Source organism: Cydia amplana, chromosome 4 (genome assembly GCF_948474715.1).
Source record: "Cydia amplana chromosome 4, ilCydAmpl1.1, whole genome shotgun sequence".
Classification (NCBI taxonomy): Eukaryota; Metazoa; Arthropoda; class Insecta; order Lepidoptera; family Tortricidae; genus Cydia; species Cydia amplana.
Window position 1 is genome coordinate 14,112,570 of NC_086072.1, and position 26,962 is coordinate 14,139,531.

The 26,962-nt window shown below is 36.5% G+C and overlaps 1 protein-coding gene across 1 annotated transcript in view; it reads left to right on the forward strand.

Moving 5' to 3' along the window:
- Nucleotides 1–26,962, forward strand: part of LOC134647261 (very low-density lipoprotein receptor) — a 256,638-nt gene that overhangs the window by 21,084 nt on the left and 208,592 nt on the right. Inside the window, exon 2 of the mRNA XM_063501537.1 lies at nt 8,888–9,004. Within this exon, the coding sequence (XP_063357607.1) occupies nt 8,888–9,004 (117 nt within the window). The remainder of the gene's footprint in view (nt 1–8,887; nt 9,005–26,962) is intronic.

The following is a 26,962-nucleotide window of genomic DNA, read 5'->3' on the forward strand; positions in this document are numbered from 1 at the left end:
AAAAACGAATATTTAAAAACGTCCTGAAAAAAAAACCATTTGATTTTTTCGAGAATTTTCAACCCTATTCGCTTTAGACGAATCTGCTCAGGATCTCCTATGATTACTTAACTTAAATAAATCGTGTTTTTATTATCAGATATACTTCATTTAAAATTTTAAAGCATGACCGAAGCCTGAAAGACTGTCGCCTGTTTATCAGTAACAAGTTCAGGTTGGTTTCGTCAAAGTCAAAGACATGTTTACAGTTTAGCATCCTATTCCGTTGGAATAAGGCGTAAAATGTATACATATATCTGACTTGGAACTACGCAAGGGAGTTTTATATGAAATTTTAAGCACGTCCCCGCGCAGTGGCGCGCCTGTAAATCTGGCGCGAAGTTTGCGTATTAGCAACGCGGGAAAAAGCCAGAGATGAGAAAAGTTGACGACAACGTGGCATTGAAGATTTTAATTGTATACCGTCAAGTAAGATTTAATTGAGGCCTGCGTTGCAGTTGATCAGGATTAAACACAGTACCTACCTAATATTCGTAGTCGCTCTTTATAAAATGTTTTATTTTATAACATTTTACTGAGTTAATTGATAATTCGGTAGGTAATTTACGGTGAAGGGACCAAAGTAGACGATTTATAAGAATTAAAAAAAATGTTACGTAACCAAACTCGTAACTAGGGGCCTATTGTATAATAATTAATAATTTAGAACTTGAGAGTCCGTCTAAGCTAACTTTGCACAATATTGAACAATACAAAGTCAGAAAGTGTCATTTTAAACGTCATATATGTATTCATAAAAATCTGACATGAATGATGACATGACCGCACTTTGTCATTTTAAATGTTACGCAGAGTTGGCTTGGTCCGATTCTACAAGCGGAAATCTTTTTCTAATAAAAGTAATTTAAAAAACGAAATATCCCATTGTATTGTTAATGGTAAAATGTTATGCATCAGGCCCCAGGTAATAAGGAATTGTTTATATGTGTTTCGAATTGGGAGGCGAATACCTCCCCGAACGTTGGAAGGTTGGTACCTAAAGTTCCTTGTTTTCCATTCTGTATATACGTTTGATCTTAGGGAAGACCAGTTTAAAGCAGAGGATAATGAGAAACTACCTTACATTATACATTATTGCCTATTGGTCAATATCGCAAAAATATTAAGTTTAAGGAGGCGTAGCGCATTGATTTTATCACATTTCTTCATCACCCACAACTTAAACTTTTTATTTACCTCACAACGGCAATCTATGAATCTATGAATGGTCATTTAGCAGTTTTATACAACGACTTTTATATACGACGATTCACTGGGACGATGCGATAGGGTCAGTTTAAGCACCGTATGAAGTTGAATATCGGCACATATGGATGGATAGCACCGTATGGTTGGGGGACGCGGATAAATAATGTTCAAGCTTACCGACCGAAACCACAGAATAGATAATACTACGTACGGCACCCATGTTTCATAGTGAATACTGTTATCCATGACTTAGCAAACTAGCATTGAAGCAGATTGTCTACGTTAATACTATTATCTACATATACTGTGACTACGCGTCACAGAGACTAAAGCGATAACGAGATCAGGAGCTCGAATAACCAGAAATCGATAAATTGAAAAGATTCCAAATTAAACGAACTGATAATCCGGGGGTTCTGAAAATGAGCAACTAACGAGAATAGTTAAACGAACCCGTAATTTGCATACAAATTGGCTTTCAGGGATAAACGCTTCATTTGTATTCAAACGCAGGATCTCAGTTCAGTGGCTGAAGATCATTTATCCAGTTTCGGATTTGAATCACCCGCGATATCAGTGGCTACAACCAACCTTAAAACTTGATTGCTAGTTCGGGCATTTTTTTTAGTGATCTTGTACTAATGATGCCTACAAGACCGATAGCAGAAAACTTTGTACGACATTTTAGTCTCTAAATGCGGTCAAGAATAGGTACCTTTAAAATTTGTCGCGGTTTACCAGCCCACGGTGTATACCTACAGTTCATAGTACGTATGCAACCATTATACCTGATTCTTAATTACTTATGCCGCAATTAAATATAATCAAAATTTAAAAGAAAGTAAGTCGTTTAGTTTATGTACCATCTTTATAAAAGACTTTGTACTTCTGTGAGTCGCTGAGGGAAAATTGGAAGTGTTTTCCTCCGAGTTAATAATTTCCTTTGATGTCTGTAATAAAAACATTTTTCTACTCATTATTATTCGCGGTTGTGCTAGATGGGGACTATATAATAAAATGTGCTCGAGGTGAATGACTTGGACGGGAGACAAATAGGCGAGGGGAAGTCGGTCCATAAACAAACTCATTTGGAACCATTTGCACTGGTTTCTTTGTGTTTATGGACATTAACAGTTAGATTTCGTATGTTAATTGTTACGAGGGGCACACCGAAATTGACGGGAATTGTGTAGTTTAGGCTGAGTTTGAATAAAACCTTTTTTGATATATGCATACTGGCTATTTACAATCACGTTAACATTTTCTTAATTTAAATAAACATATGAATATATTTATTATAGCGCTTTAAAATTGACTACTTATATTATTTTAAAGTATTATGGTAAAATGTCCCTATAAACTTACTATCTAATTCCTTTTCCTCTTTTAGTTTTTAGTAGCGGTTAAGGCGATTGATGTTTTAATCGCTGGGTTAAGTTTTAACCTCTTCTGTGTAATGTTTTAAAATATTTGAAATGAATAGCTTTTTATTTTATGTGGTACGTGAACAAGAATTCAGGAATTGGAGCCAAAGTGTCCTTAATTGAGCATAATCCTAGATTCTTTATATTTGTCCTCCTTCAAATATTTTAACGCGATCTACCTATCAATAAAAAAAAATTGTGTGGTAAAATTTTGACATTTTCTTTTCTTGCGTCCTAATGAAACTTGGAGAATTAATTTTGTATTACGTTATGCGGTAATAATAACATGTTTTTCTAATACAACTGTATAAATACATGGTTGGCTTCGATATTTAAGAAAATTACAGTTGCCTAATAGCGCCATTTACCTACACTACTATGTTTTACAATCTTACATTGTCAGTTTTAATTTTGCCACTAATGACACCAATATTCTGAGCAATAATCATATTTATTTTAAAATGTTTTAATAAGTATCTATTTTCACTGTCGCCTACGTTAAATGAATTAAGAAATAAGTACGTAGTTAAGGTATATTTTAACAGCGTTAATGGAGAATTGCCGAATTTACGTAACAAATTAATTTTGACTCAGTGGGTGGAACGATGCTATAAGTACTTGGATCTTCAAAACGCTCAGTTGTTCGTTCTTACATTGTGTTGCCAGACTTCAATAGTCTTTACCGAGTTCCGCCATAACACGCAAAACTCCGCTTTAATTACCGAGTAATTTAATATCTCAAGTTTTACTCATAATTAGGTTGTAAGTCCCTAGTGGGGAATAATTAAGACGCCTACCTCACAGGGTTTGAAAGATAATGAAATCATCAATGGAATATTTGAATAAGAACGGAATAACACTGATTTCAACTTTCACGATTTTTATACACATTATTAACAATCGGGAATCGGGTTTCAATCGGGACGAGGGTTTCAAGATCTCATCCACATGGAATCCAGTCATTAGTAAATTTAAGCGTAAACGAATATCGACAGTCGATAAATCGAATATCGTTAGTGTTGTGTGTCGACAGAGTGACATCCCTAGTGCGCAAAACGTTCAAGCTGATAAACAAGACCAAGTGCGGGTATAGTTCGAAAAACTCGCGCGGTTAGAAGATGCTGATGTCAACTTAAGCCAGTCTTCTCCGAGACCACGGGGACAACGCCGTCCTCGAAACGTCGGAGGTAAATCTTAAAACTTAGATACGCGATTAAGTCCCGGTGTACAATTTAAGAACGGAATATGTAATAATTTTCCTTATAGGTACGAGCTCTAATTTTTTTAGGTAATACAAGAAATACTATACTGTACGGGTTTGTAATAATGTACTCATTGCTATTTAGGACATAATATTGGATAAAAAATTCATTTACGCACGTTACAAGCCCATATATTTTAAAAAGCTTTAAAAAGCTTTTCTTCTCTAATATTTTTTTCTTTAAATGAAAATGACTTAAATTGGCTTCTGTCATTTGAAATACTTAAACGAAACTTTGACTGAAAACTGCATTTTCAACTTGTAACCAAGGTTTCCGTCTTCTGTTACTTACCTATACATAAACCTGCAGTCTACTATAATTATAGAAAATGAACTCATTTAAATATTAGTTCAGGGTTTGAGTCCCGGCACTGTGTACACCCCGCACACTTTGCGGACTTTTTTAATTAAAATATTTCAAACGCCCAACATTCTTGGTTAACAAATGAAGTTGTTCCCGAAACGAAATAGGAAACTTTTGTTAAGTAAAACACAAGCATAACTTTGCTATTGGTTTAATCTTTCAGCGGGATGGATAAATTGACGCAAAGTAGGTTTAGAAAAAATATTAGGAAGTGCGTCCGTTCTTCCATAAACCAATTTTCAACGTTCTTTGATAAACTAATAAACTTTAGTAAATTATAAATTGTTGTAGGTGGGCGTTTTTTTTAAGTTGTCCCCTACAGTTTTTTTTTCAAATTTGGGATTTTTTATGTTATTTCTACTCAGAATCACGAGCTCTTTCTAACCTAATAGGAGAAAAAAAGTGTCCCAAAATTTCCATACATTTTTCGATCTTTCCATTCCGCGACCGCCATACAAATTCTATGAAAAATGGTGACGGAATGGAAATAAAAACCTTAGGACACTTTTTTTTCTCCCATTAGGATAGAAAGAGCTCGAGATTCTGAGTAGAAATAACATAAAAAATCCCAAATTTGAAAAAAAAAAGTGTAGGGGACAACTTAAAAAAAAACGCCCAGGTACCTAAGTAAGGTGATCGTCCTTGCTCGACATGCTAATGCCGAATATATATGACACCCTGGCCGCATAGCGCATACCAATCGCTTACGCTCCGTAGTGAACGAAACGCAACTGTCACTGTTGCACGAGTGATACGTAGAGAGATACAAAGCAAGCACACAAGCGTTTCGTTGTCGCAGCGCAAGCGATTGTCACCTTGGCTAGGCCGGCTGCTCTCACCTCTATTGACAATGACTTAACTTTAAAGATGGTATGTACTGGGACAGGGACTGGGACTTCTACCTTATAAGAAGATGCTCTACATTGGGGTAATGTTGGTACTGTTGGTAGTATAACTGCAATGTCCTATTTCTTGTTTTGATTTCTAAAGTAACAGTTTAAAATATCACTAGTTTTAAAATACAACAGTGATAACATGGAAAAAGCTAAAAAAAAAACAAAGACAAGTTACTTGATAGATATTGTACCTATGGGTATTTAATAAAATTTTCTATTAGTCGATTTAGACTCTCGCGCGAGCCACGAGACGAACCGCGAGCCGCGACACGAGACGCGAGTCCACCGCTTACACTCGCGTTCGGCTTGTCATTCGGTTATAAACCTTATGCCGTGCCGTTAGTGTTTAAATTATATTAGCTCGACGAGCTTGCGAGCCACGAGACGAGCCGCGAGCCCACCGCTTACACTCTCGTCTCGTGGCTCGGCTCGCGGCTCGTCTCGTGGCTCGCGCGAGAGTCTAAACCGCTTTTAACATGTTCAGCGAACTCTACTGTTCAAAATCTGATAATTTCATGTAGGTAATCAATTACCTTTAATGCGTCCGAGTCATTATGCGCGTTCTCTCTAATTGTGTTATTAAATTATCAATCACGATAATTGAATGAGCTGGCAATTCTAGTCAATTATTCGTAACCCGAATCTCGTATTATTAGGTAAGTATAGGTCCGATATTAGCTTTATTATATAATTCAGAGCCGCTAAGCGGAAGCGCTGATGGCCTAGCGGTAAGAACGTGCGACTTGCAATCCGGAGGTCGCGGGTTCGAACCCCGGCTCGTACCAATGAGTACCAGTGAGTACGAAATATCATTTGATATTTACCAGTTGCTTTTCGGTGAAGGAAAACATCGTGAGGAAACCGGACTAATCCCAATACGGGCCTATAGTTTACCCTCTGGGTTGGAAGGTCAGATGGCAGTCGCTTTCGTAAAACTAGTGCCCACGCCAATTACTGGGATTAGTTGCCAAGCGGACCCCAGACTCCCATGAGCCGTGGCAAAAATGCCGGGACAACGCGAGGAAGATGAAGATGATACAATTCAGAGCCATGTATGTGTACTTAAGTCTAAGAACGTCGAGGGAGTACATTTGAAACAGTGTGCACTGTGCATGTGCAAGTCCAACGTGCGTGTTCAGCGGTAGATGTGGAATGTTAAGGACAAATCCGTCTGTGATGTCTTCATAACATCACTGTCATTCGGATATGTCGTACACTAACGATCATTTTATCAAGGAAATTGTCAATGACAGCGCCCGCGTTAAGGCCGCTGCAGTAAAGTCGCAACAGTAATGCAGCTCCAGTTGCCATCCGAATCTTTGCATCATCATCATCCACACGCTTAGTTTTTCTGGGTATGTACTGCCACAGTCCCGAGAGGTATTGAGGCGAGTAACCTAATCTACCACGAACGGGCACAAATCGTTTTTGGCACAAAACAGTACTTTCTATCGTATAAATGATTCCACATAAAGTTAATATCCCAGCGTGATATTCGTTCGGCTTTTTCATTCCCTCCCGTTTAACATAATTAAATGTGTACGAGGTTTCGTTGAAATTACACGTCAAATCCCAGATAGGGTAGGTAAGTGAAACGTGCTTAGGCACTTATTTACAGATTCGTTCGTTCCCCTAGCCGAACGATTTGCTCTCAATGAGACAGACACGAGGGTGCTCCACCCAGATTGGATGCCAGCACCCCGGCGCCGCGGTCCACCACCCGTTTCACAAGCACCCTCTACCCTAAAGTAATGAAATGAAATTAGTGTCCCTGACAGACATCCACACTCATAGCCTGTTTGTCTTTCACATAAAAATGCCCTCTGCATTCATTTAAATCACTTCGTGAAAAATTGCCCAAAAGCGAGTCATTTATATGCAAATTGAATCAACTATATTTCAATTAGTTAAGACTGTTTTTCGCTGTTACTGCCGCAATTTGAATTGAACGGTTACATAGATTTCGATTTATCATTTCGATTTGTTTACAGATAATGCAATACGTAGGTACCTACATTAAGAGATTATTACCTAACTTATTTATTACACATACACATACACCCGGCTAACAGGACCAACATTTTTTAAAGCCCAATACTAGACAGACCTCGTCACAGCTGCTATTTTTCTAACTGTGAAGTCTAAGTACGTAGTTAGTAGTTGGATTGCTCTCGATGTCGGCGTCGGCACGAAATCATACCTAATTTAAGAAAATAAATTACCTTGTCATGTAAATACCTAGATATTCAGCGAAGTAATAAAAGCTCTCGTAATTTAAACAAAGAACTTTTACGCACAGAAAGCTTTGGGCGGTATCAACAGTTGAACTACGAGTAACATTACCAGAAAATTTACAGCAAGTCTATTGTGTCGTCGACATTTAGTAATTGCGAAATTATCCTCAATACAATCTAATTAGTTTGGTAACTACATTCGCTACCTTTGTGGAAACAGGAAACGTGTAAATCATTGAAATAGTCCAAGTTCCATTCACTGGAATAGAACGCGTTCACGAAAATATTGCCCTATAAATCAAGCGAGTGGACGGCAAAGATATAGTTTGTAGTATTGTATTGGCGTCCCGACTCTCAGTGTCCACTAGTAATATACAGAAGGCTGTTTAGGATCATGGAAATATACGGTCAATGGAGTCACAGATAGCCCGCTTGAGTTATACGACAAGTTTCGATGGCCGATATCCGACGATTGTCCGTTTATCTTCCGAAAATACGAATGGGTACATTTTTTCCGAGAAGATATCATCAAAGCGTATAAATAAGCTGTTTGAATTTCATGATAGGTATAACAAAAAGAAAGTTACCTATTTTATCTTAGCTCCTTTTTCACCTAAAGTTCGCGGCGAGACAGAGACAGGAGACAGAAAGACGCGTTTCTGTCTCCTCTCCTGTCTCTGTCTCGCCGCGAACTGTCGCTTATATGTTGCCTATGGTCAATTGATGGTCGCGATCTCCGGTCGCGGTCTTCTGTCTCGGTTGCTTGTCGCTGTCGCGGCGCGAACTTCCACCTTAAGGGGCAAAAATCGTCAAAAATAGATGACGTAATTTATGGACAGCCCCTAACACGTATGAAATTAGTTTTCGAAGAAATGTTTGTGTTGTCTTTTTACCGCACTGCCGAAGGTTTATGATTTTAGCGTAGGTAAGGTAAGCATGTATGTGCTTTGTATGAATATGTATACCTATACAGATATGTTTTGACATGAGGAGAAACGGTTAGCAAACGATTCTGCTTAGCTCAAAATTAATTTGTACTAAGGAAAAATATACGAAGGAAGGATCTAGGTGTCCAATACAAGATATATATGTATATTATTCCTTCACAACCACTTCTTTCACCCAAAACTTTATGTTACGATTGGGCGGTCTTCAGATTGGATCAACACACCACACGCCGCTCTTGTGTGCAAGCGCGACGTCGCTATAGGTGTGTAGTGGTCAGTTCATAGATATTGATCATTTCGTGGAATGCCATTTTACAATTGATCACTTCACGATATGGTTAGTTTAGGTTTGAATTTTTCATGATGACAAACCGATCATTTCATGAAATTATTGTCTTAAGGCTGTCTAGCTTACACACAGCAGTTTGCGGATCCGCATCTGTGAGATAGCTGCGTTATACGGAGTTGTCATATGTTTTCAATGAAATTTATTGTACAATGTTTATCCCACAGGCTGTTCGCTGGTGCAGTTCCAGTGTGCTAACAAGGAATGCATACCTCAGACTTGGCTGTGCGACGGCCACGCGGACTGCCAGGACGGTTCTGATGAAGCTTTGGACCAATGCAAAGGTGAGTTTGAGTGTGCGCGAGATGAGTTTGAATATCAAATCAAGATTAACTATAATTCTTCGAGCCTCAATGTTCTCTAATCGTTTTCAGCGATCCTGACAGGATCGTCTGTCCATATTGTTAAAAGCGACCCACATACGATAGTGAGCTATTGACATTTTATTAGCAGTTTCTAGCTAGCTTTTGTTGTTTAGTAGTAGAAGATAGTAAGTCACAGCACATGATTATTTAGAACACAAGATACATTACACTAGTACAAACGAGAGTGGTATTCATTTCAATCAATTAATGCTCCCGCATCAATCAGTTTCCCGATGGAAAAGATTTATCGGCGCCATTGTGTTGTTGTTATTGTGTACAAACAAACTGAAGCCTCGACAAAGGAGCCTTGTCCTGACAGCCTATTAACATTTATTCAAGGGGAATGGCTTCGGTAACGTCAACGTGCTCAGAACTCCTAATTTTACGCTAATTAGGCTCCCTGGAGTTCAATCAACTGAGTTTCGCCGAACAATTCAATGTATAAATTGCTGCGGAATTAATTCTGACTAATTTATGTTTGCAGATAATTTACCTTTAATTAAATAATAAGGTAAGTTCTTACCTAGTACAAGTGTCGGCGGGAAAGGATGAACATTCATTATACCATAGAGAAAAAAATACATAGATTGCTTACTCCATACTTGGTACCAAAAAGACTATTAATTTCAGTGTCTACATTACTTATGGGCATAAGACTTTCCGGTCGGTGCTACATCTATTGTCAAGTAGCAGTACTGATAGTTCTGCTACTCGATGCTAGATGTTAGACACTGAAATTAATAGTCTTTTTGGTACCAAAACTGATGTATGGAGTGAGCGCTCTTGTCTTACTATATTTCTCTATGATTAGGTATACACACAGCCGCCTTGAATAGTAATGTAAGAATCGTATTTTCCCGGAAACGTAAACGTAAATCGTATTTTCAATCAACCTCAGTACTTTTCGTACCGAGACTCACTGAAATAGCAAGACACGTTCGTAAGTTTCCGTGCAAATACGAAGGAAAATAATTATGCACTACAACTGTAGGCATTGAACGAACGAATGAGTGAATGTGGTTGAAGTGCACGATATTTTAGCCAAAACTTGAGGAAACTTTTTGATTGAGCAGTTGGCTGGTGAACTTGCTCTCGATACGAAATCAGAACATATTTAATAGTAGATACATTTTATAAAATAGGTAAATTCCGTTAAAAATCGTTTTTGTTACGAACAATATGACTTCCGTGTCTTTCCGGTCGAAATTATTTTAAAATTTATAGAATTGGAGAGAGAATCAAAGGACCGTTGACATACAGTAATAATTGAAACATACAAAATAAAAGTTTCTTTATTTCGTCATCACATGTAATGTAACAGATAAATGACAGCAAATTGCTTACACATATAAGCCACGCTATATAAATAAATATATATAGTTTTGTACGAAATATCATATTTACCAATTTGTCCGAGTTCTTAGCTCAAAGATGATCCCATCCGGCAGAAAACATGACATTTGGCATGCATGTAGCTTACAGGAATAAAATAAAAACCGGAATTAAAACAACTTTTGTCCGGAATTGCAAATTTTCATAATTTTTAAGAAAAAATTTCGTTTTCGCCTTGTTGGAAAAGACACAAAGCAAAAGTTTAGGTTCCCACTCCCACTCAAAAAGTCATTTAGGTACATTTGGGACCGAAAAGGAGATTAATATTTTTTTGTAATACTTAGTTCTTTAACTCCCGTAAAGTTTGTATTCAAAACAGTGTACTTTATGTAGGCAATTTGCAGTAATTCTAATTTATATTGCTAAATGTAACGAAGGTATATATACCTATGTGCAATAAGTATGAGTAATATTAACAATAAAATGTTAATATGGAGTATAAATAAACACTCACGGCTAAAACATTACGTAAGGTTTGCCAAGATGATTTAACGTTAAAAATTAACAGTTAATCATTAATGGCACCTGCAAAACTTTGTAAAACTATCGTAAACCTTGATATAGGTAATAAATAAAGTCGAAAGTGCAATTCACATAATATTAACATATTCACCTGATAAAAATAGTGATAATGGTGACAGAATTATTTATATAAACATAAGGAACTTCTCAATTCAAACATGTTTACCTCGAAAGTAAAGCACGTCTACTCTCGAGATTAATATCTACCGAGAATGGCCTTTTCATGCAGATTTATATTCTTTGGTTGACCGGACCGCCTCCACGACGAAAGTCCGAAGGTGACCCTGGGCAGTCTGTTTTTAAATCGTTATGTTCGTATATTATAAAATGGATTTTGGAATACAAATATCGTCATGCTACTTATATGGGTGCATTACATTTTTTATAATTACTTTTTATATATTATAGTTTGATATATCGTTATTTCGAATAACGTAATGAATGGCATAGGTACTACCATAATACCTAATTAACGGTACACATAATGTTATTATTGGTATAATGGTCATAAGGTATATTTACACTTCGTCTAATATACATTTTCATAATTATTATATACTCTAAAGCATATTATTTGTTATAACAAGTGATATATTAGTTATTATTATTTGTGTGGCATACTAGTTGCATGACATAAATGGGTTAGGTTAGGTTGGAACTGCGACTCCGCACAAACGAATAACTAAGTACCTAGCAAAAGGAGGGTTAGGTTAGGTTAGAACTTTGACCCTCCGTAGAATGAAATACCTAGCAAAAAAGTGGTTTAGGTTAGGTTGGAACTGCGACTGCACACAATCAAATAACTACCTAGCAAAAGGAGGGTTAGGTTAGGTTAGAACTTTGACCCTCCGTAGAATGAAATACCTAGCAAAAAAGTGGTTTAGGTTAGGTTTGAACTGCGGCCCCCGCAGAATCGAAAACCATGAAAAAATTGGTTAGGTTAGGCATAGTGCTCACTCCATACATCAGTTTTAGTACCAAAAAGACTATTAGCATCTAGCAGCGAGTAGCGGAACTATCAGTATTGCTGCTACTTGACAATAGATGTAGCACCGACCGGAAAGTCTTATGCTGTTGAGATAAGACTTTCCGGTCGGTGCTACATCTATTGTCAAGTAGCAGTACTGATAGTTCCGCTACTCGATGCTAGATGTAGACACTGAAATTAATAGTCTGAACTGATGTATGGAGTGAGCACTCTTGTCTCCCTATATTTCTCTATGGGTTAGGTTAGACCTGCGACCCCCCCTACAATAAAATATGTAGCAAAAGAAGTAATATGTAAATTTTTATGTTATTATTAAATGAAATATGACAAAAAAATTATCCAATATATGTATTTATACTTGATAAAATTGTATAAAGTATTACGTTATACAAAAATATAATATAACAAATGTCATTATAGCTCATGTGTATATATTATTTAAAAATTATATTACAATAGGCATTATATCAATGACAGTTTAGATGAAATCACAATATAACAAAGGAAATGTATAATAAAAATTACATTATAACATATAATAATATATCAAATGGCGTTATAACAAATGTATGATAGTTTTTTATAATTATATTAAGCATTACACACCCTACTTATATATTTCATGGAAACAGTACGCAACAACGAGAAAAAAACACATTGAATTTGTTTGCAATTACAAGGGCAAATGCTAATAAGTAGGTATGTTTCTCAGAACAAATAAAAATACATGAAACATAAAGCAAAATATTATTAGAGTCATTAGTAGTAGTAGGTACTAGACTCAGTACTACATAGTAAGATTTTAAAGCGCCTCAGACTGCATGTTCTTATATAAACCAAATCAGGTTCGATTAACAGAAGGCCGTATTTATTAATGAACATTAATGATACCCTTAATGGTTTATAAAGACGATTGCATGAGTTCCGCTGATTGCCATTTCGCCGTTATACTTACTCAACCTCGTATCTGCAACACACATTTGATGACAAAAACACCCGTATTCCGAATGAAAGAAAAGTGACATTTCCATCAAATGATTGTTGCAGATATGAGGTTGAGTAAGTATAGCGCCGATTTGTTGGCTTCCATTGATAGGGATGACGAGTCGCGACGCTTTGGCGCCGCGGGTAAATACACCGGTTGTGCACACGATATACCTAGTACTAGGGGTCAATTTGACTTGAGAAAAAGACAAGTAGCGATCTCAAGGCTGAACTGTAAAATTTGCGTTATGAATCCGTTTTTTTTATTGGTTGACTCGATGTTAATATGGATTGTAGAGATCTATTCGGCTCTTCAAACTGACAATACTATTATTATAGATTGTTGATACATATAAGCACTTAATGAGTATGTAGAGCTACCGATTGAACCCATATAAACGTAGATAAAAGGATACATCCTTATACATATTCCGACGAAACACAGCGTTTTTCTTGTATTGTGTTGCACTTCTAACCATTTTCGTAGCATATACCGTAATGCCAAGGTTTCCATTGCTCCCAAGGCTAAATCCTTGTAAGCTAGGGTCGGCAACGCGCGTGTAACACCAGCGTTTCAAGTACCACTAGGCTCTGCGGTGTCACCCGCGCATGTTTGTTTGCCACCGTCGTGGTATAAAAAAAGCGGCCAAGTGCGAGTCGGACTCGCCCATGAAGGGTTCCGTATTTAGGGGATTTATATGACGTATAAAAAAAACTACTTACTAGATCTCGTTCAAACCAATTTTCGGTGGAAGTTTGCATGGTAATGTACACCATATATTTTTTTAGTTTTATCATTCTCTTATTTTAGAAGTTACAGGGGGGGGGGGGACACATTTTACCACTTTGGACGGGTCTCTCGCGCAAACTATTCAGTTTAGAAAAAAAAAATATTAGAAACCTCAATATCATTTTTGAAGACCTATCCATAGATACCCCACACGTATGGGTTTATGAAAAATTTTTTTTTGAGTTTCAGTCCTAAGTATGGGGAACCACCAAGATTTATTGTTTTGTTTTCTATTTTTGTGTGAAAATCTTAATGCGGTTCACAGAATACATCTACTTACCCAGTTTCAACAGTATAGTTCTTAATTCTTATAGTTTCGGAAAAAAGTGGCTGTGACATACGGATGGACAGACAGACAGAGAGACAGACAGACAGACAGACAGACATGACGAATCCGTAAGGGTTCCGTTTTTTGCCATTTGGCTACGGAACCCTAAAAACTAAGAACACGCGTAATGCAGGTTTCCGTTCCTTTCAGTACGTGTTCTGTTCTGATACTGAAATGCACTTGGCCAGTAATCTATGGTAAAAAAACAAGGCCAAGGCTTTATTGATAAAAGTCGTAGGTATGTTACCAACAATAACAGCTATTCTGATAAGGTCGGATTTCAATTGGCGAATCAAATTAATATAAAACAATGATAACATTATCCTTGTTGATGTGCCTTAAGTGATATTCTTTAATGATTACAGTGATTCATTAATAATTGTAAGATTATTTGACACACCTTTTTTTCGTTTTTAGGGTTCCGTACCCAAAGGGTAAAAACGGGACCCTATTACTAAGTCCGCTGTCCGTCCGTCCGTCTGTCACCAGGCTGTATCTCACGAACCGTGATAGCGAGACAGTTGAAATTTTCACAGAATATGATGTATTTCTGTTGCCGTTATAACAACAAACACTAAAAACAGAATAAAATAAAGATTTAAGTGGGGCTCCCATACAACAAACGTGATTTTTGACCGAAGTTAAGCAACGTCGGGCGGGGTCAGTACTTGGATGGGTGACCGTTTTTTTGCTTGTTTTGCTCTATTTTTTGTTGATGGTGCGGAACCCTCCGTGCGCGAGTCCGACTCGCACTTGGCCGGTTTTTAGGGTTCCGTAGCCAAATGGCAAAAAACGGAACCCTTATAGATTCGTCATGTCTGTCTGTCTGTCCGTCTGTCTGTCCGTCCGTATGTCACAGCCACTTTTCTCCGAAACTATAAGAACTATACTGTTGAAACTTGGTAAGTAGATGTATTCTGTGAACCGCATTAAGATTTTCACACAAAAATAGAAAAAAAACAATAAATTTTTGGGGTTCCCCATACTTCGAACTGAAACTCAAAAATTTTTTTTTCATCAAACCCATACGTGTGGGGTATCTATGGATAGGTCTTCAAAAATGATATTGAGGTTTCTAATATCATTTTTTTCTAAACTGAATAGTTTGCGCGAGAGACACTTCCAAAGTGGTAAAATGTGTGTCCCCCCCCCTGTAACTTCTAAAATAAGAGAAGATAAAGCTAAAAAAAATATATGATGTAGATTACCATGTAAACTTCCACCAAAAATTGGTTTGAACGAGATCTAGTAAGTAGTTTTTTTTATACGTCATAAATCGCCTAAATACGGAACCCTTCATGGGCGAGTCCGACTCGCACTTGGCCGCTTTTTTTATTGATTGAACCGACGATTGACGATGATTTTTCAGCAAAAACAAAAGGAAACGTTATGGATTGTCTGTCGATTTGTGCCTTGTGTTCTACACTAACATCTGTTGTAAGTACTTCTATTAAAGGAGGTTCTATGGGTAAAAACCCAGTTGGGTTACAGTATTGTATCGTATTATTTACTTCTAACAAGCTTTTTGTTTAATTTCACCTGGCCCTTACAATAAGTACTAGTAGTTACAAAATCCTGATCTAAGACTTCATTTCTTGGACGGAAGTTTTGCATAGGAATTATGTTAGTTGGATGACAATACAATACTATAATGCCACCTAGCTGCTCTGATCAGATGGAGATAAAAAGTCGAAAGAAATCTGCTAATAAAATACTACAATTTGTAGGTATGGTCAAATTTCAGCTTATCATAACTGTCTCGAACTTCATATCGCAGTGCTTAACATCGGACTTTGTCTATCTGACATCAAAATATGCTCGGAATCTAATCAGCGTGTTTTGCAAGAGGCATAAAAGATGACGGGCGCAATTAGATTGAATACTTTCTAGAAACTTCAAACCGAATTGGAAAATTTAACTCATTATGCTCGGCGAGGGCGATTTCGCTGGAGTTTTCTTCAACTCGCGATATAAAAGTTATTACGATATAACTTTTTCATGTAATCAATGCTGAGCTCCTCCGGGCTGTTTACCATCCCTTGCATAATGATAAAGATATGGTAATATCAGCGTAATAAGATAAGATATGCTAATGGGCTTAAGGGCACCCGCTATATTAACTGAAATTTTAAGAAATGCATAATTATTGTAGGTACTAGGTACGAGTATAGGCGAGGAGTTGATATTTAGATAGGGGCGCCAATATTTTATTTATCTAAAAAATAAAAAACATTGAGTTAACTTATGTGTGACGCGAGAACCTTAATCGATTGAGAAAAGTCACATATACATATGTAACTTAATCACTTGGTTTATACTTAATGTAACTTGTTTGGTTTTTACTACAAAATTGAAAGCAGAAGGCAAACAAATGTTAATATACATACAAGGGGCTAGAGCTCGTAGCAGAAAAGGTTGCGTTATCCTGTCATAGTCTCTTTCTTTTAAACTAACATGCCTATATAGGTTGCATAGAGTAAAGCTTTAGCAAATATGTCAAGTTTGAGCAGATGTAGTGTTATGTGATTGATTAGATAGGTGACCTCATACCCACTTGAGCTATCTTATGCCCTTAGAGTGTACCCACTTGTATTTTAGGTTATGTTTTAGGTCTCGGCCAACCCTTAGAGGCTCTAGTAAATAATATTTATATATTAGCCTTAACCCATTCAGTGGTAATCAAGACATGTCATCATTTTGCTCCATGAAGCATTTTCGCTACATACCGGCTACGGCCGTAGCTTTAGCTGTGAAAGTGTTAAAATGTATTTCAACAACTACAGATGCCTTGCCAATATTAATAATAATATCATATAAAATTGTAGGCAACCCACAATTTTAGTGTGGCTGAAATGAATTTCAGTTACCCGTATACTTGGGACTTGGGATAAATGGAAAACCTCAATAATTGCAACCAAGTGACAAGCCCTGTCCCTTGTTACCAAAAAAACCCTTTCGAAAGTATAGATGTAGACTATGAATGTACCAGATACAAATTAATATTGTGAAGGAGTTTTCAATGGTCATTTGCACCTCCATAAGTGAAATCACATGTTGTTAAACCTCTGTTAGCAGATCATGATATTTGGTAGAACATTATGTGAAGTACCTATCCAACATTTCAAATATCAAAGTTACACTGATATTCATCAAAGAATGTTGCTATACAGCCCAAGACAAATATTCTTTGTTGATTGTCCAAGACCTATAGTTTCTTCCTCGCGATGTCCCGGCTTTTTGCCACGGCTCATGGAAGCCTGGGGTAAATATTTGCCCTCTGGGACCATCAGCTTCATAGTCAACCAACTAAGCTAATCAAGTTTAATCAAGCAATCTTGTCGTCAACCAAAAGTATCTCATTAAAATGGTAAGTTAAGACCCTTTAGCAAATTGACTTCCTTTGCTTATAAATATTAAATTTCACTGGTTTTAGAAACTTTCCATCTCGTTTGTATGATCCGCTAAGCACACTTTACTATCAATTTAAACAGATTCTGTCACAGAAATTAACCTAGGAACGTCGAAGTTTATAATCTTCATAAAAATGAATCTTTCCTGGTCGCCCCTGAACGCTTAGTCCCCTTATTAGCAGATTACGTTAATCTTGTTGCCTTAATGGAGCTGAACCTCGCGATTAAAATAAGGTGTCTTAAGATATGAACGTTGTGCTGTAATTCTCGAGGGATTTGATACGAGGATAAATGCTATTATTCTTGACAGGCGGTTAACCGTAATTGTGATACGGACGGGGACGTGTCACAGCAATACTTAATGAAATTTTCAGTAATTGCACGCACCTACATTTTACTTTCTTTTTCTGACAATAATTTTATCATACCGCTACTTAGTTTTATCATGTTACTTGCATTCGCATATTGCCATTTAACATGCACTTCTCTCCTTAGTAACGATATACAAATTCAACTATTGTATTTATTTATGCAGGTTATATTTGTGTGCCAAATACTTTTCTAAATTAAATATGGAGACTAACATTTCATTAAATTATCGAAAAGCTTCCATGTCACCTGGCTTCGGCTTCGCGTACGCCTCCCGAATTTCCTTTATATCTGGGAAACCATTATCCTGTGTACGGAAAAGTTATCCAAATATTAGTAGGACTAGGCAACGTTTATGTAGCCTTAATATTTTCAACCCACGTTTTTCTAAGTCATTCGAAATAGGCATGAGAAAATTATTTTTAGACAAGGACTAGAAATTTATGTGGAATATTCCTTAATCAATCACATTCCCATTCACAAATTTCATCGGAGTTCTGTCGCTAGGCTTCAAAGAATTTACAAATTATTTTGTTAAGTAATGGCACGTTTTGGCATAGGTAGTTCTTTATAAAGTTAGTACGAATTAATTTTCCAGTTTAGAAAAGATGACTTTTTTTTATTTTACCAAAAACACATGTTTAGAACTTAATCATATTAAGAGCGCTTCCAAAAAATGAAGTAGGTAATAGATGCTGATATTGAAATTAATATTAGCTAAACAGAACACAATCAATAAAATCGGTGGAGCGATAGCCTTTAAAATTTTTTAACAAAATGCATTTGGGCGTGTAATCGGTTAGTGAAATGTCCAATACGACGCCGGTCGTAGTCAACAAGACCAAGCCCGTGTGTCCGCTTCGCAATCAGATCACGTCGGCAAACGATCGCGGACCGGGGAATTGTGCGTACACACAGATACACCCATGAATACTTGCATTACTGGCCTTAGTTGCTGAAATGTGGCGTTGTGTGTCAGGCTCAAAGAGCGATAATGAAAAGCCGTGGGCGGAAAATGTAAAGGCTTTATTTGGTGTATTTGCCTCTCATGCTTGTAGTTTTAATCATGCACTGCATTTATATTAGTGTGTCTTGATAACGGAATGTTATTTTGAGTAAGTAACTTAGGATATTATACCTACATTATCAAATTTTTAAAGCATAGGCTACTATCGTTATCGTTAACCAATCTTAACTAGGGGCCCGATTCGGATTTTGAAATAGTTATCTGTTAGATATCTTCTAGACATCGCCAAGATACGATAACGATATGTTTAAGATCTAACCTGTCAAATTTGACATTTCCGCGATTCTGGAGATACTCTTGATCGATTTCCACAAGATATTACTTAGAGGTCTAATTCACATCTAATAGATATCTAACACGATCTATCGTAAAAGTGACATTGGTTGCCCGAATTGCGCTGCAAAAGAGAACTAAAAATCTAAACTATAACGTATCTAGAATGGATCTAGTACGTGTCGTCTCTTATGAATATCTTGAAGTTCGAATACGGCAGTATGTATCGTGTATGAGACCAAATATTCTACCTACTGATATTTTAATCTTGTAATCCCTTTAAACGAAGATTTTTGATAAATATTTACGAAATTTTATGAGAAACAAATTTTATTATATGTATTTAATTCTGCTTCTACCATAAAATCTATACTTAGTGTTATTTACCTACTCTGAATGCTATGCGTCATTAAGTATCGTTTATGACAACGTCAGCTTTACACAAAGTAAAAACCCTTCTAAGGGATACCATGAGGAGTAGCGATTTGAATTGACCGTTGTAGTATTTAGGAAAGGGTTGCTTTTCCCTTGCAGTGCTTATTCAAAAATGTTATTAGGAGACGCCCTTTTTCCAATACGGCTTAGTGAAAAAGGTAAGGCTGGAGTAATGAGGCAGAACTCGGACACTTCTGTTAATGATAGGGCAGAGTCTTGCATGAATCCAAATTGAAGCTTAATATGCTGCTGATTCAAGGTTTATTTAAGTAAGGGTCGAATATATATTACGTTTTCGATAATATTTAAAGGTACATTCCAGTTTGTACTAATGTAAATATTATATCACACTATTTAAGGACCCATCACAATCCAAAAAGCGTTTAACAATTTGGTTTGTTTTAGTGACATACAATTTTGGTATAAACGAAACATTTAGGTGCCATGTGGCATGTGGCTTTTTAGGGAATATACCTACAGTATTAACTTTTTTGAAATGGACTTGACCATTACGTTTAAAACTGTTATATACTATGTTTGTTTCTTTCAGTATTCAAGACTATATCAAATGTGAATCAATAATGTATTACTTACCTATACTTTAAATCTTGTTTCCGTCTATATAAAAGATTTTCCTTTTTGTTTTATAATATTACCTACTATGATTCTGAAAAGGGCGCCTCTGATAATTTCTGCAATAAACTTATTTTAGGATCTTTTCGGAAGATTGGCTTGATATCGCGCATGGCACGACTTCGTTACAAAAGGCGCCGAAAAAACGACCTGTATAATTTTCCCTTAAACAAATTCCAAGAATTTCATGAAAAGGGCGAATATATTACATTTTTTCTGCCTTGAGTTCAAAATACTTGTATAAATGAAGCAGTATATTTTAGTACATTATCTCACGAGATCTTATTTATTTAACTGGAATTTGAAATGGTTTTTCCCGCTTTTCAAGTAGCACATTTGCAGAGTAAGGAGTCTGAAAACGAAATCGAAACTGCTTCGAACTGTTATAAAAATTTAAGCGTTTGACCGAAAGCGACATCTTTCCCCTGGTTTTATTAATGCCATTACCCGCCTTTCTGATCTAAAACGAGTGCTATTAACGATTTGCATTGGCAACAGTATTCAAAGTACATTTTTACTGATTAAGGTATAAGGTAGGACACACTAGGTCTCCTAATGTCACAGTCACCCTACGCCTAGAATTTTAAAAATCGTGAACTTTTCATTCGCACAATACAATTACAGTTCCTGTGGTCACCTCCTGTTTCCATTATCAGATCAGGTCGATGGCATACCATAATTGCATTGTCACCCGACTTTCATATGTATGCAAATTTTCAGCTCAATCGGAAATCAGAAAGTGGGTCAAATTTAGCTTCCAAGATTTGACCCACACTTACAAACCAACATAAATACTAATAGGGCAAGTTAAATAAAAACTTGTAAATGAAATAGTACATTTGTACAGAGGCCGGGTCTAAGGGATGCGGTTCAGCGTCACCCGTCGTGCGTGACCCGGCAATGGCTACAGGCCGGCAATGTTGTATGAAAATCCATTGCTGCCGCGTTTCATTATATTGAGTCACAAGTACAACTAAAATCTCTCAAATTGACATTGTTTGCCTGGTTATACGACCTTTGATCCACTAACCACTAACCAATTTCTTGCTCCGCCGACCTGTTCAAAATTAGTACGGTATTGAAGCAGGCTTAGCTAGTAGCTTAGGTCTTTTGCATAGACATGACATTTTGTATAACATAATGGCCTTTCATTGAAGATATTCTTTTGACTCCAGACGTCTTACTGTGAGGCATACTTAATTGAAACAATAAATGCTTTGACAATCGTCGAAAGTAATAATGAGGCCTGTAATAAATTAAGTCAAACTTTTACATAAACTCAAGCAAGTCAGTGACAATTTTTGTAGCAAATCGTCATAGATAGGTAGGTATAATCGCTATTGGTGTGGAATAATTGTAAGGAATACATCATTTTATTGAACCGATTTGCATGTGCAATTTCAAAAAAATTAAATTAGGTATAAAACGAAAATATTCAATAGGTGTAATATCTACACAGTATTAAACCCACAGCCATCGTCCTTTATGGTCGTTTTTGAAAAGGTTGATGGCGTCAGCTTAATGGCAAGGTAAACTTTAATTCCTGTCCAATAAATAAATAAAAGTAATGCGTTTGCAATAACCATGACTCCCGAAAACCTATAAAGGACGAAACCAATCTTCCGTATTTCCAAGATGAAGGTTAGTAATTGCCGCCATAAAGTCTGGTGTCCTCAGAACTGAGCGCGTCCGATATTAAATTTTAGCGCCCCCAAGTTCAAGTCTTAAATTTCTTATTGATTCTTTGATCGCTATCGTTTTTGTTTAATTTCAATCTGCCTGAGTGCTCTCCGCTATAAAAGTCTTGACATGAGTGTCTTCTTCCGATTGTAAAGAATATCCCGCAGTCACACTAAATGAAATACTCGTACCTATTCAAAAAAGAAAAAGAAAAGAGAAAGAAAAGTTCAAAAGTTTAAGCAGGTGATAATATTGGTATGCCCCATATTTTTGAAGTGAAAACTTCTTTAGCGGCGCTGTGCACTTTTTGAGGTGGGGAAAAAATGATAAACTCGAGACAGCGTAAGGCGTAAGGCGTAACCCTCTCTTTCTACCGCGCGGCGAAAATGTATGCTCAGGCCTGGTGTTTCGTTTTTATTCACCAAAGAACTTTAGTTATAACGTATCATAATCAGGTCAATTATTTAAAACTGGACTTTTATATTAAGCAATAAAGCTCAATGTTCTAATCTTGTACGGGCTGAAATACGAGGATCTCACAGTTACATTCTAACTTTATATCACTCAAATATAATTCAGTAAAGCTACATCTTGATGAAATCGCTAATAAAAGTGAACTCTAGTACTGGTGAATAAAACTCAAAATATCATGACCAAATATATTTAGATGCGAGCTCTGCAAGGTAACTTTACAATTTCTATTCGAATTTTAAACAATTAACGCTACAAATTTAAGCTCACTGACCAGCAATTTCGGAACTAAAGTTTTTCAATGGAAAGGGGAATGGGTCAATTATACATAGTGCTGCAGACATTTTGGAGTAGTCATTGAGTTTTCACTTCTGTCGGCACTCCCGGAGTGCAACCCGTTGTTTTTTTTTTTCAATATATTGATATTGAGAACATATTGGTGAGAGAGATCAATGATCAATTTATTTGAATCACATTTCCTATAACAATTTTTTTTTCATTCCTTCCTCTATATAATTTCATACAAAGTATCTTTTTTGTAATCACGGCGCTTGATGCATGCGTTTTTCGCTACGCGTATCTACGCCGTAGCACAAGTTGTTACGTTTTGTACAGACACAGAACGATGGGTACGTAGCACTCTCTACGGTAGTGGCTTTGCTGTGTTGAAGGACTCCAGTGTAGCATTTTGTTTTGTCTTTATACGAGTCTAAGTTGAAGAGCGGTTGGTCCAGATTTTTCCCTTAAAGTTCTAAATTAGCCATTCCATGTTTAAGTTTAATAATTAATTTTAATAATGTGACTGAATTCAAGACAAGAAGAATCTAAACGACCGTTTAAAAATTTACTTTTTTATATGTTAATTCAAACGGATAATTCTTTCCATATAACATGAATTTCACAAGTTTTAAGCTAGCCCAGAATTATGTACGACGTGACGTCACATAATATACTTGGGAAACTTTTTAATAAAGTAAATTGCCTCTAAGTTGAAACTAAGTTTGTTTAATTTATAAGAGCACTCGTAGTTCGAAGCGTTGGTATTTTGAAGAAAGTACCCGTAGTGAGCCGAATTTTTACTCGCCCGAGGACATTCTTGGGACGTGAGTCGAAAATCAGCCAACGTTGAACTGTATTGTGCCAGTTACGTTTACACTGTAGGTACTTTAATGACTTTAAACTATGTAACCTAGGTTGGATTAATTTAATATGAACCTCTGTGTAAATGATAATGTTTGAGCTGGTGTAAACTACATGTTAGATCGATCAATACAAATTGACCGGCTGTTTGCTTAATAACGATGGATTGTGTACTTTGATAATTACCTGCTACATATTATAAATATGTTCGTAACATAGAACCCGCTGTAAGCGTTCACAAAATAAAACGAACCAATAATTCTTTCTCGATTTCTGGTTTATGTTCACCACCACAATGCACATCAAGTATAAGTCTGTAACTCAGATTTTCTAATCTAATCTAATCTATAGGTGTTGATTAATAAATAAACAGCACATGTGTTTAGAAATTGAGTTATATCATAAATATGAAATCGTTCGAATATATTCGAATTCGAAAAAAATTCAACAGCAACATGTTTTATTTCCAGTTTGTCCTTCTTTCCCTAATTCTTCTTTTTCTAATGCATTATTATTAGATGTTGCTTTTTCATGAATTTTTCAATCGCGATGACCTTTATCTACATTCGTCTAAATTCTTTTGAATACATTAAAAGATAAACAGTCTAAACATTTGACCACGGACATGACTTCAAGAGCGATCCGACGCGAAGCTACATTCAAAGAAATAAAAAATAAAAATTATATGTTGTGGACTTATCTTTGGGAGTTATTCGCTTTTTAGAAAATACCTTCCATAACACAATGCCACCATGCTCTTCTAAAGGATTGAACTTAACGTTTGTGCCGAACCAAAACCCATTTCTAGCGGCAGATGATATTCAATATTATCATCACTCGATAAAGTGTAGTAATAACCGCATCAATGATCCCCTTATTGAAAGCATTACTCGGACAGAAACAGGTGTATTAACGGCGCCTTGTATTCTATGAAACAAAGCCCGGGTTTGTTTTGTTATCCGGGCTACGTTACGGCAAGCGGCGGTTAATGACACGGAAAATTCCCGGGCTCGGCGTAAGCGCGGTTACCAAAACGCCGGATTATGCAGCGTAACATTATTACAGCGAACGACGAAACGACTTCTTGGCGGCGCGGTATTATTCGGCCGAAATGTATAGTTATGAAATTCTTGGAAAAAACAGCACAAAGGGCCTCGGTATTTTGTGTAAAGCTCTGCAGATTCGTTTACGTCTAATTTGGGTTAGATGCTGTACTTATGTTCCTGCGCTATATGGTGTTACAATAATGATTCTCAGAATTGTTTCAGGCGTTCATGGTAACCTATATATTCGATACAGGTTACTTTGTATGCTCTTACAATGCCTAAAACAATTCTGAAAATTGTACCTGACTGCAGGAGATGGTACAATCTATTTTAAGTCTTTTTGATTATTATGTATGTAGTTGATAGCTAACGGGGTGGACTGTATAATGAGATGATGGAAACACGTAGGTATTGTAAATTACTTATTTTAATTAAATAAAATACAGGACAAGATATAATGGTATTGCGGTGACAGGCAGACTGACTGACATGGAACCAGTATAAAAACAAGTATAAAAACTTAAGATATAAAAGAGGTCGCACGCCAGCCAGTCGCCAACAGTCTTGATGCTTGCAACACATTCGTTGCCTATTCAATTAAGACACTTCGCGCTAAATTATGTTCCATAAGAACCTTTTATTACGAAGTTGCTCTGTTCAACGTTTTTTCAAGCCTCTCTAATAGCGAATAATATTTTCATTTCATGTCCAAAGTAGTGGGAAATCTACATATTCTATTTTAACGATTTGTTTGCATTCTGCACCTCTCCTGCCATTTTGCCTTGGATATTCATCTCAGCTGAAGCAATGAGAACCAGCCACAGGGGTATTGATACGGTCTTAGTATCGCAGTACTAACTTCTATACGTGCGTTGTGTTCTTATTTCCACTAGTAGCAAAGCGAAAACCAGAATGTATAATTTTGGCATTGCGGAAATTATATATAAATTCGTAACGCAAAAATGACGTCTCTATCTCTTCTAAAATTTGGCAGACGTCGAATAGAATATACTCGTACAGTGATTTTTGTTATTGCCTGGACCGCGATTCGTTGAAGAAAGGGAAAAGTAAATTTGCTACGTTTGTTAACTTGCTTTTGCATTCTTTGATAACGTTATAAGGTTACGCGAATAAAATAAAAACAAATTTGAAGAACTTATAAATGACTTTCTTTGATATGAACAGAAAGGTTTCCTTTATACTTTAAATTTTCACATAAAATGCTTTTGGAAAGTTATAAAGGCAGCGTCTAAAATTTTTCGCAAGTGAGGAGGTACTAGCTCGCCCGCCACTTGTGAAAGATTGATATTCGTTCGCTAATGCGCTGACAATTTCCAACTAAGTACTTTATATCACGACTTAGAGAAAAAGCGGCCAAGTGCGAGTCGGACTCGCCCATGAAGGGTTCCGTATTTAGGCGATTTATGACGTATAAAAAAAAAACTACTTACTATATCTCGTTCAAACTAATTTTCGGTGGAAGTTTACATGGTAATGTACATCATATATTTTTTTTAGTTTTATCATTCTCTTATTTTAGAAGTTACGGGGGGGGGGGACACACATTTTACCACTTTGGAAGTGTCTCTCGCGCAAACTATTCAGTTTAGAAAAAAATGATATTAGAAACCTCAATATCATTTTTGAAGACCTATCCATAGATACCCCACACGTATGGGTTTGATGAAAAAAAAATTTTTGAGTTTCAGTTCGAAGTATGGGGAACCCCAAAAATTTATTGTTTTTTTTCTATTTTTGTGTGAAAATCTTAATGCGGTTCACAGAATACATCTACTTACCAAGTTTCAACAGTATAGTTCTTATAGTTTCGGAGAAAAGTGGCTGTGACATACGGACGGACAGACAGACGGACAGACGGACAGACGGACAGACGGACAGACAGACAGACAGACAGACAGACAGACATGACGAATCTATAAGGGTTCCGTTTTTTGCCATTTGGCTACGGAACCCTAAAAATGAGCTAAAGTAGAAAACCATGAAACTAGGTCACACAAGTAGGTACCTTCTTGGGCTATATGGGCTTGGTAGGTTTTGTAGAGGCTCGCAGTACGGATACCTATATACAGAGCTAAGTCAGAAACCGACCTATAAATAGGTATATGGTAGATGCATTTTTATCATCTGTTGTGTTATGCGTTAATTTCGTACTTCTTTTTTTTCATGCAATCCTTGTTAGAAAGTGACGGCCCACAGATGTGATCTCTCTTTTATTTAATTCTGTATTCTTATGAAATTGGTCGTGGATATCATGATGGTGTAAATACATCTGCAGTGAAAATATGCAATAAAGAATACACGCTCCTTATATATTTTGTATATTTGCTCTGGTAATGTATGTCCACTTGGTACGATATTTGGGTTGTCA